This window comes from Stegodyphus dumicola, chromosome 2 (assembly GCF_044657685.1).
Source record: "Stegodyphus dumicola isolate Sdum_Otavi_A_Nest chromosome 2, ASM4465768v1".
Taxonomy (NCBI): Eukaryota; Metazoa; Arthropoda; class Arachnida; order Araneae; family Eresidae; genus Stegodyphus; species Stegodyphus dumicola.
Genome location: NC_140769.1, coordinates 160,035,439 through 160,049,274, shown reverse-complemented (window position 1 = coordinate 160,049,274; position 13,836 = coordinate 160,035,439). Strand labels below are relative to the sequence as shown.

The following is a 13,836-nucleotide window of genomic DNA, read 5'->3' as shown; positions in this document are numbered from 1 at the left end:
GTTTCCGAATGGCGTGATTTATGACGTCTCTTTAAATCGCACTTTATTCGCAGCACGTGGTAGTTGTTTATTGTAAGTAGAAGTTTTATATGCGCTAAAGCGTTGAGTATTTCGGTTTACAGTTCAGTTTTTAGAAAATAATTAGATCTTGTTAGACATGAATTCTTTCTGTTTTTACCGTTTCAATGTCGAAGCGTCGAAAATGTTTAACAGAGCATGAAATAGCAGAAATGATGCAAAATATTTCAGATATTGATTCTGAAATTCTGATATTCTGATATTGATTCTGAAAGATTAACTGAAAGACATTTTCCAAAACTTTGTTCAGAAGAGACTAATAAGAAAATGAGACGACGATGCTTCGTTTGTTCACATTCCCGGAAAAATCCTCCAAAACGGCAAATGAGTTATTACGAATTCAAGGAATGTAACGTAGGACTGTGTGTAGATCCCTGTTTTAAAATTTTTCATACGAAAAGAGAATTTTAAGTAATATATTTAGTTTTCAGATGTATAATGTTAAAAGTCATAAAATGGTGAGTAATTAAAATAAAATGTGTAAAATATGCATTTAAACAAGAAATAAGGTAATTAAAGTATATATATAAAAATATCTATAAAGCATAAGCTGTTTAAATACTCTATAGAGCATTATTAAACAATGCGTTGATACTTCGGAAATTTCATGGATTTAGGCTTAGTAGCAAAAAAAGCCCCCGGCCCTGGAGAGACGCTCGCGGAAGACACTGCCAGCCTCCGCGATAAGCGCGCGTTTTCGCTACACAGCTGGAAGGGGTTAAATGTTCAAATCATAAATGTAAATTTATTTAAACAAAAGACACAATTTTTTAATACACATAAAGCCATAATAAAATGTAATATTAATTTCTGATGCATACATAAACATACATATTTATGCAATAATGGGAAAAATTAATATATTACATACCTGTTTCTTAGACGAAGTATAAGATGACCATGGATGTTTAAGCCACACTTTTGCATCTGTCACCATATCCGTAAGAGTGCGAAATCGACGCAACTAAAAAAAATACTTTGAAATACATATTAATTTGAACATGCATGCATAATATTACATTTATTCTCGAATATTAAATAAAGATGATCCTGCATGTATGTATGTTCCTCCTCCTATAGTGAAAAAATGATGATATTGAACACACATAAACATAGTCCTGTACCCAAACATGTGCACCTCAAAGCCCCGTTTTTTTTTTTTTTTTTTAATTTCAAATGTATTTCTTATTTATTTCATATTTTCTGAAAATTTAACGACATGTTGATTAACAAAATCAAGGATCTAAAAGCAATGTATCATCACTTTACTATGAATAAAATATGTATATTTCAAATTTAATCAAAAGACTCGACTATTTAAAGGAAATATGTTGCCACTCAGCAAAGCATAAGATATTTATGTTTAAAATTTAATCAGAAATTTTCTGCGAATTTAATGATATTTTGATTAACTAAATCAAGGATTTAAAAGCAATGTACCATCACTCCACAAAGAATAAAGCATGTGCATTTAAAATTTAATCAGAAGACTGTGATTTAAAGGAAATATGTTGCCACTCAGCAATACATGAGATATTTATGTTTAAAATTTAATCAGCAAACTCAGCAAGACAGAAAATTAGCAGTCACTTCCCAAAATAAAATATTGCTATCTTTCTTCCATGCATTAGAGTATTGTCATGCAGAAAAATGTAGTATATTTAAATTTATTTCAGATGTAATCAGTCTGCTATTGAGAAGCAATAAATGCAGTTCTTCATCTGTATTAATTACAAGCCAAGCTGGTGAGGTTACACTATATGAATACATTCGAACCATTATAACACTTTTTTTTTCTTTTCTTTTTTATAACTATTTTAATTTTTAAAAATGTAACACCTTAAAACTTTCGATAGTCACCTTTTGATACAATATACCTGTAACAGAAAGTTATGTTTTCAAAATACTGTTAAAATTTTGTTGGATTAGTATTTTAAGCCCAAATTAAGAAAAAAATAATCTGCTCTGAAGTATGCTTAAGGGAAAATATTTTTCAAGATATTTGTATGGGAAAGAGAAAATATAATTTCTTCCTTTCTCTCACTAATAAACAGGTTAAATGAAGCTTAACCTTTTCCATTTTTAAAGATCTTAATATGCTTTAAATACAGTTCACTATAAATTTCCCCTACGTTTTTCTTATGTTATTTTAATTTTATTCCTTTATGTAGTTAATTTATCTCAGAACTTGTTCTTCTTCCTTAAAGAGAGAGAAAATGTGAAGTATTTTGACATATCCAACATATACGTTATGTATTCAAAAATACGTATTTCATATACACTTAATCAACATATTCAAAAATGGTAAAAAAGATGCTGTATTACCTACAAAATGTTAAAAAGATGGCAAAACATCAAAATTTCAGTCAAAAAATTGCATTTCTCTACACATCTGCCGAAAGTTTTACCGAAAGTAAAATTTAGTACAGAAGGCAAATGTTTATATAAAGTAAATACACAAAGTATATTTTGCTTTTAAATATTATGGCTGAAGTTTTCTAATAACAACAGCATGCACATGTGTTAACTTCATTAATTTGCTGGGAAACTGTCAGTGCCACTTTCAGACATTTGTCTACAATGCATAAAAAAAATCAAATTCGAAGGCACAAACAAAATTTGATCTGTTATGTATTTTTTGAATGCAAGGAACATTAAAATCACTTGGGATATATGGTAAATTACTGAAGTTTATAAAGAAATGCAAAGAGTGATTGAATGATAGTAAAACACACATTATTTGAATGGAATGGATGACCATCTTTGGTGACTGAAAATGTGGTGTATTCAGTTGAGAGAGGATTCAGCAGAATAGGCGATTCAATAAGATGTCAACTCTTCACATATTTTCCAGAAGTTCATACTCCCTTCTTCATGAAATTACGTCACAGAAATTTAATTTCAAAACAGTATGCAAACAGTATGCTTATAGAACAGTGCAAAATGAAATGACTAGGCAGTACATTAGATTTCTGACTTACCGCCATAAAGAAGGCAGTGATTTTCTGAACAATACTGTTACTGGGAACAATTTTTGGTTGTTGCATGCAATCTCTGAAACCAAACAACAATCCATGAAGCACACATCATTACCAGTAGAGATGATAATGTTTTATATTCAGAAAATCATGTGAACTGTGCTTTGGACAAAGAAACATTTTCTTTCTTATGTTTATCAGCACTTTCCCATAACTAATAAGAAAACATATTCTATTCTAAACCCTTGAGAAACTGCACTATAACACCCAAAAAAATTTATCTGACATTTTTAACATAGTACATAGCTGTAGTCCATGATAACGTTTTTCCAGCACCTTTAACTGAGAACAATCCAATCAATCCCCTTAGAATCCAAACCTTGTAATAAGAAGCCTTCATCGATTCAAACACCAGAAATCTTTTTTGCTGACTGCCAGTTTAAAGATGAGAACAAGTTCAGAGAAACAGTCAAATGGTCAACAAGTGACTTTCATCACAGATGACAACCTTTACAAGACACTTATATAACTGTTACAATCATTCTTGTTTTCTTTTATGAATAAGAATGGTGTAGAAAAGTAGTGTTACAGTGTCTAATTTAATTAGTAACTGAAACTTTTCTCATAAATATACATTTGATTTTTGGACCATCCACGAGAACTCATTTTCTGTTTACCTAAATTACTAACAAAAAAAGAGGAAAGAGCCTATTTATTATTAAAAATGAAGAGAAAAAAATGTCAATGCAAAGAAAATTTTAGAAAGAGGTTAACGATTGTCCCAGGATTCACTTACAGTGGGAAATTAAAAATAAGACGAGCGAAAAAAATGTTAAAATCAACTCAATGTTATATCAAGAGAAAGTTTTAGGTCTGATATTTACAGAAGGAATTCCATTTCTTTATAGTAATTACTTACAGAGAGAGAAATTTTATCAAGACAAACCAACAAATCATACTTTGGAAAGCACCAATGCAGTATTTGAAAAAAGACTGAGAGAGGTATTGGATGCATACCTTTTCAACATATTTCTAAGAAGTCTCCTGACATTTCACTTATGAACTATTGTGCCTTTTGTCTCTTAAAAAGAGCTCTTTTAAGCACAAAACCATCACAATTGATGGACTTTGGAAAGGAGTGGAAATTGATATCCCTGCAAATTTAACGAAAGACCTTTCTGTCATGGAAATCATAATGCAGACTTATAGTACATAAAAAAGGTTATCAGATCAACCATTTAAAATAATATGCTTTACATTTTAAGCATTAATTAAACAACTCTGAAATCATTCTAAAAATGTGTAAACACCCTTTTTATTAATTACTAGTTGGACTTGTGAAATTATATTAGGTGCATTCATAAAATCATTACATGCATTTTCTTTTTTATAATAATTATTTTATGTGGCTAGCTGTGCCAACAGAATATGTTACTTGATTAATCTAGCCCAGCAGTTCTCAACCTTTTGACTGACGCATACCATCTAAACAAAAATTGAAAACTTTTAGTATCACCACTCTTGTACAAAGCTCAGATCGCATACATTTAGGAGTGTTAGAGAAAAAATTCAATCAGGATGTTGGGGTTTTAATTTTTGAATTTAATAGTTAAAAATACTTTGCTTCTTTTTCTCTTGCATACCACAAGTGGTATGCATATCTCCAGTTGAGAACCCCTGATCTAGCCTCAGAAAACCTGTCATTACTCTACTGCAATAAATTTCATATAATCTAGTGATATTTTACTGCAATAAATTTCATATAAGCTAGTGATATTTTAAGTAGTGACCATTTTTCTGAAGACAAATGTTAAGTCATAGAACTTAAATCATTACTTAATATGTAAATTCTCTTTCAGTTTTCATCCTAGATACATGGATATCAGAACCAGAAAGTGTAATGCTAGTTCATCATCTTGATGGGAGTGAGGATTACGAAAATAACAGATTTTAATCAATCTGATAAGCTACAAGGATTATGTAACCATCTGAGAGATAAAGAAAAATTTCACTATAAATAAATGCATGTGTAACTCTCTGGCACGATAAAATTAAATTCATTATAGAAATTATCTGGCAAATTAAATGCACAGAAGTATCACTCAATAAAATGATATATCAGTTTATTGAAGGGGGAAAAACATTCTTCAATTTCTTCCCATTTTTTACAACACAAACGCAATTTTTCATTCTATTCATTTCAACCTAAATAACAAAAGTTTTATTGAAAATGTGGTTATTCTGTATAATTACAATTAATATAGACGATTTAAATACATGTCTTCCTTCTTCATACTTACAAAGAGGAGGAGCAGATATTCTAGTAAATTTCTAGTCAGTATGTATGATATACAGTATTCGCTGCTTATTAAACTCACTGGTTAATCAACTCATCTGTTTATTATGGTCAAATTTTGAGAAACCCAAATAAATATACCACTGAATGCTTGCTAAGAATAGACAACACTATCATCTGCAGCAAACACAAAATGAAAGGCAGCAAATTTTGGAAATTTAGAATAAGTGCAGGGTACAGTAAAAACATAAGTGGGAAAGCATATTTTTATTTCCTCACCCATTCATCATGTGGTAGCATAGCATTCATAAATGATTTGGCACATGCAGGTAATTGTTTAATCGATCAAACGAAGGCAAAAAATAAGAGATGTATCCAGTGAGTTTAATATCACTCACAACTTTGTTTCACAGCTGTGGAAACCATTTAAAACAATTAGAACTTGTAGCTAATGTCATAGGAGAGGTTGTATTAGATGTATGACTCCTGCAGGAAACAGACAAGGGGGAAAAAATTACACCACAACTCAGCAGATTTTAATCTGAATAGCAACTGTCCATCATTCAATCAACAGAAAAATCACTGTTTATTAAACTCATCTCAGCTGCTTACTAAACTCAGATTGGCATATGACTAATCCTTCAGAGCCAGGATAGCATATTTGTACATATCAGAGCTTATCGTAGTTTATCCATTTAGCATAATGTGGATGTGGCTTTATCATTAAAGTATGCGGTGCTTCCACAAAACAGATTTGACCAGAATTTTCCTACTCTTGGTCTCTATAAGAAACTGTTTTTACAGCTCTTTGCTTGCACAAGTTTTCAGAGCAGAAAAATTTCTTTATCTGAAGATTAGCAAAGACAATGGGAGAAGATTCTCTCTTGAAAACCTGCCAGTAAGAGGTGCAAGTGCGACTTCTATAACCCATCTTTTAAAGTTTCCCCCTTCCAAATCATCTGCTTGGGATAGGTATATTATTATCAGAGTTACAAAAAAGTTCATGAAATACTTAAAGGATTACCGTACATTAAGTCTTTGAATGTGATAACTGTAGGCTGAAGGAAAAGCAATCAAAGCATTAGTCAGGCTTGTAATCAGGAAGTGGCAAATTAATTAAAGAGCAATTTTTCTGTTAGCTAGAAATGTAAATTTTGAGGGGGGGATGCTTTATTTGAAACTTCTAAAAATGCCAAGTAAAAAGACTTGATCATTAATTGCTTAAAAGCTAAAAGATTCTTATTGTCTTGGTAACTGAAAAAAAAAAAAAAGAAAAGAAAAGAAAAGAAAATTACATTTAAACTGGGAATTTCCCAAACAGCATTGTGCAGTTTAACACAGAATCATAATTAATGAAAGACTAATAAAAAAAGCAAATGTCTCAAGGGAGCACAAAAGAGATAGAAGATGAGAGAAGCTGAAATTGCTTTTAAAGAATAGTTTCAAACTATGAAACTAAAAAATATTTCTATTTTTAGAGATTTTAGCACTCATTTTCTGAATGGTAGGAGAGAATTTTATAGCAACTGGATGGATAGCTTCTCTTGCTTGGCAGTCTTTTCATGCTGCACAATTTATGCTTGGTGATTTCTTTTTCTAGCAGCTGCCATGAGTCTCACACAATTTTATAACCTTTTTTTAAATAATGACATGAACTTATGTTGATAATATAACTTACTTTGGTTACAATTTGCATCCATTTATCTTTACATTGAGCAGCTGTGTATTGTCCGAATCTCACTTTCTCCCAATCCAGTTTGTCAATCAGAGTAGTATATTTCACATTGTCATTACGAGGTAAACATGCAGACAAGTTTGTAACCAGCTGTGTCAACTCCTCTGCAGTCCAGTTAAAAACCAGAACTAAAAATTTATAGTAATTTATTTAATTCAAGAGATCAAACAGTTAGTAAAGCACACCAAGACATTTTTAATTTTTATATGTATAATTGTTTACAGAAAGGCTGAACTTTTATAGAATTTATGATTCTTATGAATAACATAGGAAAAAATATGTTAATATGTACGAAGGTTGGAACTTTAATAGTGGCAACTATTTATTTACAAGGAATACAAAAGTGATTCATGTCACCATGCTTTACAGTCCTTCAATAGTCACCAGCATTGTGTATAACCCGTTTCCAACAATGTGGAAGTCACAGAATACCTGTAGCAGTGCCTGTTTTGTTGATAGTTTGAATGGACCAGTCTACTGTAGCAAGAATCTCAGGAACAGTTTGGAAGCGAGTGTCACGAAGTAGTTCCTTCATCTCAGAAATTAAGTCATAGTCACAAGGGCTTAGATCTGAGGAGTATGGTGGATGGTAAAGCACTTCCCAGCCTCATCGCTTGAACAAATCAATCACAGCTTGCGGCCGAGCATTGTCATGCAAAATGAGAGGAGTGTTCTGCAGAAAGTGTCACCGTTTTTTTCTCAGAGCTGGTCGGAGATAGTGCTCCAAAAATGAGCAGTAATACTGTGCAGTGACGGTCTGCTGTGGGGTAACGGTATGCGTTAGGATGACACCATCACGGTCGTACACGAGAATCACCATAACTTTCACATTGGGGTTCTGACGAAATTTCGAACGTCATGGTGACCCGTGATGACGCCATTCGTTTGATTGGCATTTCAGTTCTGGCTGGTACGATCGGGCCCAAGTCTCATCCAGCGTAATAATACGGCGTAAAAAAGCATCTCCTTCACGCTCATAGCGCTCTACATGGGTTCGGGCAGCATCGTAACGTAGCCATTTCTGCATTTCCGTCAATTGATGTGGAACTCATCGTGAAGCAATTTTTCTCATGGACAGGCATTCCTTCAGAATGTGCAGCACAGTCGTATGCGCTAATCCTGTTTGTCCGGCCAGCTGACGAATCGTTTGGCGGCGACCACTGTCCATTAGTGCGGCAACAGCTTGCACGTCTGCATCGCTGACACTCTAACAACCTGGCCGCAGCATGTCTGCCACGTTTTGGCATCCTTCATTGAATGCTTTCGCCCATCTTGCTACGGTTCTGTAAGGCAATGCAGATTCCCCGCGAGCCTCTTGAAGCCCTTGATGACACTGTCGTGCTGTACGACCTCTGGCACATTCAATTTTTATCCAACATCGTTGTTTTTGTTTTGAAAACATCCTGACAACACTTACTTTAGACCACGTGCTAATACAAGGATCCATTCTTTGCGTCACTTCGCATGCGCGTGATGTAAGCAGGACGAGTCTTTTTGCTGAGAGGTAAGGTAGGTATGTTGTTCACGTGTGGTATACGTGATATTCTTTGTTTTTCTTGCATAGCGTTTTTTCTGCTGTGTTGCCACTATTAAAGTTCCAACCCTCATATATTATTGTATTTTTATACATAAATCAAAATTAAATTCAACTGAATCACAAATAATAATATAAAGGCGATAAACCAGTTATCAGCAGTAAAAGTAATGTTGTTTCACCAAACATTAGTTAATTTAATTTTAAGCCTCTATATCTTTAAAAATTTAATTAGCTGAGAAAAAAAGGGAATATTGTATTCTAAAGTCAAGAATTAAATAAATATACTTCAAATATCGGCAAGAAAGTAGTAAGTTTCCAAATTAGTATGTAAGTTTCCAAATTTAATCTCATATGAATTAAACTGGCAGACAGAAATCTTTCAAATAGAAACAAGATTAAGATTCTTGCCGATATCATTATCAAAAACTATCTTCATCCACCAATCCACTCCTCCACACGCAGTGCAAAAGTATTTACTGTGCTACATCAGTTTAGCAATGTGATACTTAAAAAATATTTACTTATCTTTTCACAGTCTTGCATCTTGTTCATAGGAATCTTGTGGGGATTTCAAACTTTTAAATGAAAATCACTTTTATGAAGGGGAGTAAAAATATTCACTCATCATGTCATATATGGTTTGTCATAAGTTTTTTACAGCTGTTTATTTGCACAAAAATTCTTTCAGAACATCATGTGTAACAAAATTATAAAGAATGTTGCACATTAGTAAATAGCCTCTCCTTCAAAGGGGGGGAAGAAATTTCAAATTATTTAATTAATTTTTCCATTGACCCTCAAAGAAAACACAATTGCAAAAACTGCAAATTTTGAAATTAAATATCTAGACCAACGGTTATCAACCTTTTGACTCATGCATACAATTTTAAAAAAATCGAAACCACCACTACAATTTACAACGATTATATTTTAATTTCTGAATAGAAATATTAAATATATATATATATATATTGGCATTTGCACAACCTATTGGCTATTTGTATTAATTATGCACACATAAAAATATTAGATTAAAAATTGGTTACCATTTTAATTATCAAAATTTAAGTTATATTACTTTAATTTTGAAATTTAGTGTGTGTCTGGTCTTATTTCAACTAGTTTTAACCTTAAATCAGGACCCACTTTTAATTTTGTTCGGTCTTTATTTTTCAAACATGGAAGAAATTCCTTGTTCACACAAACAGGTTGAGCAGAAAGGTAATAAAAATTTTATAGCTTTATTTGAAATGCCTTTAAACTCTTCCCCTCCCCGGTTCAGTCAAAAGTTAACAAGTGTGTTATTTTTTAAATCTTTAGTTATCAATCATAGGAAATGCCTAATAATTTTTCATTTTCTTCACAAGATAAGATTTCAGGTACATTTGAATAAAATGGTTTCCTAATCCAATTTTCTTTTTTGTAATCTTTGGGAAAATACATGATACAAATTTGTTGAAATTTTTTATCAATGGAAAACAAGGATTGCTAATGTTGGATGCCAATTTTATTTTCAAATTAGTTTCAGTTAGGAGAACTTTCTAAAAATGGTAAAAAGCATAAAAAATTATTATCCAATTCTTTGATTATTAGCTCGAGGTTTTTTTTTTTTTTTTTTTTTTTTTTTTTTAAATCAATGCATTTATTTTATCTCTAATGATAAACAAATTAACACTTTATCCTTGTAATTCTAAATTTAATTCATTTAACTTTTCAAAAATATCAGCTAAATATCCTAAACGTGGCAACCATAATTCACTAAATAAAAAAAAAATTGCAATTAAAATTTTTAATGAGAGAGGAAAATTTGAATTTCTGATCGAAGTCCAAAAAGACAATTTAAAATCTTGCCTCTGGATAACCACTTTACTTTGGAATATAACAAAAAGCGTTTCCTGGTCACTACCCATTTCTTTGCATTAAGTCATACATATTCTTGAATTTAAATGCCGGCTTTTTAAAATTAACAATTTTCATAGCTTGATTCAAAGAACTTTCAGGTTTTCAGGGATTTTGGGCTGTTAAAAGCTTCACCATCAATGGAACAGTGAGTAAATTTAGTTTCAGGTGCAACTTTCTTTCTTTGAGAATTAACACAGGAATACTTTCCTGTTAAAGCCCAAGCTCCATAACTGCATACAACAATACACTTATTCCAAGGAGTATCATTCTCAATCTCTCAATCAATGTCAATTACTTTGAAAATTTCATTTGAAGTTGCTCTATCATGAAGAAATTCACAAAATAAATACTCTTCAGCAATGTGTTTATCTTCTTCGAAACATACGTAAACTAATAATTGAACAAAGAATATGTTAAAATAATATCTTTAGCTGCTAGTAACGTAAGGTTTTCTCAAATAGTGTGAGCCTGCCCAGGCTTGGCAATTTTCAGGCTTATTAGGTAATTAGTTTCCAAAGTTTTTTTTTCCTTTTTCATTACTTGTTTACTATTTTTGAACTCTGAATGCTTAAATTCAAGATGTATTTTAAGAAATGGTGATTTTATACTTTGATTAGATAACAGTTCAATGATTCAATTGAGGTTGAGGGTCCATTTCATCTCCATTTCTTAGTGCTAGTAGATTATCCTGGATCAATAACCTGCGAATCATCACTTTTCCGCTTAGTCTATCCTAGCCATTTTTCCATTTTGAAAATCTAGGTTTGCTTTATTATTTTTCACAAATATTTAAATACACAATATATTATGAGTTTTTCAAAATCAAATGACTTTATTCTGAAATCGTGGAGAAAAGTACGGAATACAAAGCAACAAAAAAAAAAATACCTGCTGTTACAGAAAGCATCTCAATGAAAAAAAAAATTATTCTAATTGAAAGCAGAGCAATATGCGCCCAGAAAAGGTGGCAACATAAAGTGTCAACATGCTAATAAACCGAACAACTCTAAAAGAATTAATGAGATATTAATAACTTTTTATAGGAATTTACTTTTATTTCCTATTAAATAAAATCAAAAGTCATTTATTCGAACACCCATAATCCGGACCTCAAAGCTACAAACTTTCTGCGCATGCGTCGCGTTGACGCATAGGCGTTTACGCGTGCGCGTAAGACCTTTACGGCTGCGAATATGCGTGTGCGCATGCACGTTTAATGTATAATGAACAGTATAAGCTAAGCTAAAATTATCAAATTCAGTTAATGTTGCAGATTACGTTGTTCCTTAATCTTCGAATTGGATCCGGCTTATTATTTTTTGAAGACTGTTAGAGCAATTTTATAAAAGTAAGCTTGAACTTTCTATTATGTCAAATAGAATTTCCGATATATATTTACTAGTATGTAAAGGATCTACAAAGCGAAAGTATGATTTGAAATCCGAAATCTGTTTATCAATTTCATGCTGCTCTGCGGAAGGGGGAGGAAACGCAGCGGGGTGCAATGAATTCGAAGTTGATCTGTCAGCACTATCCTTATCTTCAGGACAGATGTTTTTATTTTGTTTGGCTTATAATTCCTTACTAAATGTAGTATTTCATCTCAATGTACTCCGTCTTTGATATGATTTAAATCAAGTTCCTCGTCATTATAATTCGCTTCCGATAGTGAAGAAAGTGACACAGAGGTTATTGAAAACGAAAAAATTTCGATTGACAAATTAGTCGGTATTCTCGACACAGCAATTATAGGACTTGAACAGTGGAACTTTGTAACTAAACAAGAAATTATGTCTGTTTAATATAATTAAAGAGAAAGTATTATCACATGAAACGAAGCAACTTAAACAACTTACATTGAAAGAAATGTTTAGTAAAGTAAACAAATAAATATTAAGCTTTTTCTTTTTGTAAATTTTGATACTCTTTAGATCGTAATTGTTCTTTATTTCATAAATTACGGCTTCATATTTTTAATTTTGTAATTTCTGCATGCCATCTTACCAGATTTAAACTGATGATCTATAATCCGGAAAAATCGATAATCCGGAATCGCTGAAGTCCCGACGAGTCCAGATTAACGACTTTTGACTGTACAACATCCATTTCTATAACTTCTTTTAAAATAATCATTTAGGACAAATTTGTTATGTGTATGGCTAAAAGAATATTTGTAAAAATAAAAACGGATTTTGTTAAAGTCTACGAGCGGCTATTGAGCCTGAACAAAGTTCAGGTTGCATAAATTTATGAGTGTTAGAAGAAAAAACTTAAACAGGATGTTGGGGTATTTAATTTTTGAATTTAATAGTTAAAAATACTTTGTTTCTTTCTATACCCCCTATTTTTCTCTTGCATACCACCAGTTGAGAATTGCCGATCTAGACCAATTTTTATGGTAATCAAGCTTTTCGTATTTTATTTTTCATAATAAATATAAATTTATACTAAATATAACTATAGAAGCTCTATAAACTAAGCATAAGTATACTAAATCTAAATATAACTATTTGTACTAAATACAAATATAGAAAGAAGACCATATAAAAAGTTCAAGATTTAAAAATTTTTATAAAACTTATTTTTCAAATTTTAAAATATCATAACTGGAACATTTTCTAAAGTAAAGTTTTTTTGTAATTGAAAGTACATATCTACAAGCAACAATTGTGAAAATAAATGATATAGTGGATGGACAAAAATATGGAAACACCTTGTGAAATGCATGTTTGAAAAGAAAGATTGATTTTAATGAAATATGTAGGTGGCGCTGGCGTTTTTGACTACTGACGCCACCTATACAACTTCATAAATGTGCTAAACAGTTCAGTTGTTGTCGGAGTACTGTTATGTGAGGTTGTCATTGCATTATGTCAGAGTTAACAGACTTCGAACGTGGGCAAATTGTTGGAGCATGTATGGTAGGTGCTTCCGTAAGCAAGGTAGCCGAGATGTTTAGTGTTTCAAGAGGTACTGTATCGAAGATTTATTCCGCATATTTGAAAAGCGGAAAAACATCATCTGCTAAATCACAGCGCGGACGAAAGTGTGTCCTGAGTGATCGTGACAGACGATCATTGAGGGCAATTGTGACGAAAGATAAGAAGACCACAGCTGCAAAAGTTACTGCTGAAATGAATGTTGTGTTACCGAACCCTGTGAGTACCAAAACAATTAGAAGGGAGCTCCATAAACAGAGAATTGCTGGCCGTGCTGCAATTGAGAAGCCACTCATCAGTGATGCTAATGCCCGTAACAGGAAAAGGTGGTGTTTAAGTCATAAAGCCTGGACTATAGAGCAGTGGAAGCG

At 32.0% G+C, this 13,836-nt stretch overlaps 1 protein-coding gene across 1 annotated transcript in view; it reads right to left on the bottom strand.

Annotated features, from left to right (window-relative positions):
• Positions 1 to 13,836, bottom strand: part of LOC118189371 (nucleolar transcription factor 1-A-like) — a 142,473-nt gene that overhangs the window by 72,560 nt on the left and 56,077 nt on the right. Inside the window, exons 3-4 of the mRNA XM_085811378.1 lie at positions 7,031 to 7,215; positions 950 to 1,042 (exon numbers count right to left, since the gene is read on the bottom strand). Of these exons, the coding sequence (XP_085667504.1) occupies positions 950 to 1,042; positions 7,031 to 7,215 (278 nt within the window). The remainder of the gene's footprint in view (positions 1 to 949; positions 1,043 to 7,030; positions 7,216 to 13,836) is intronic.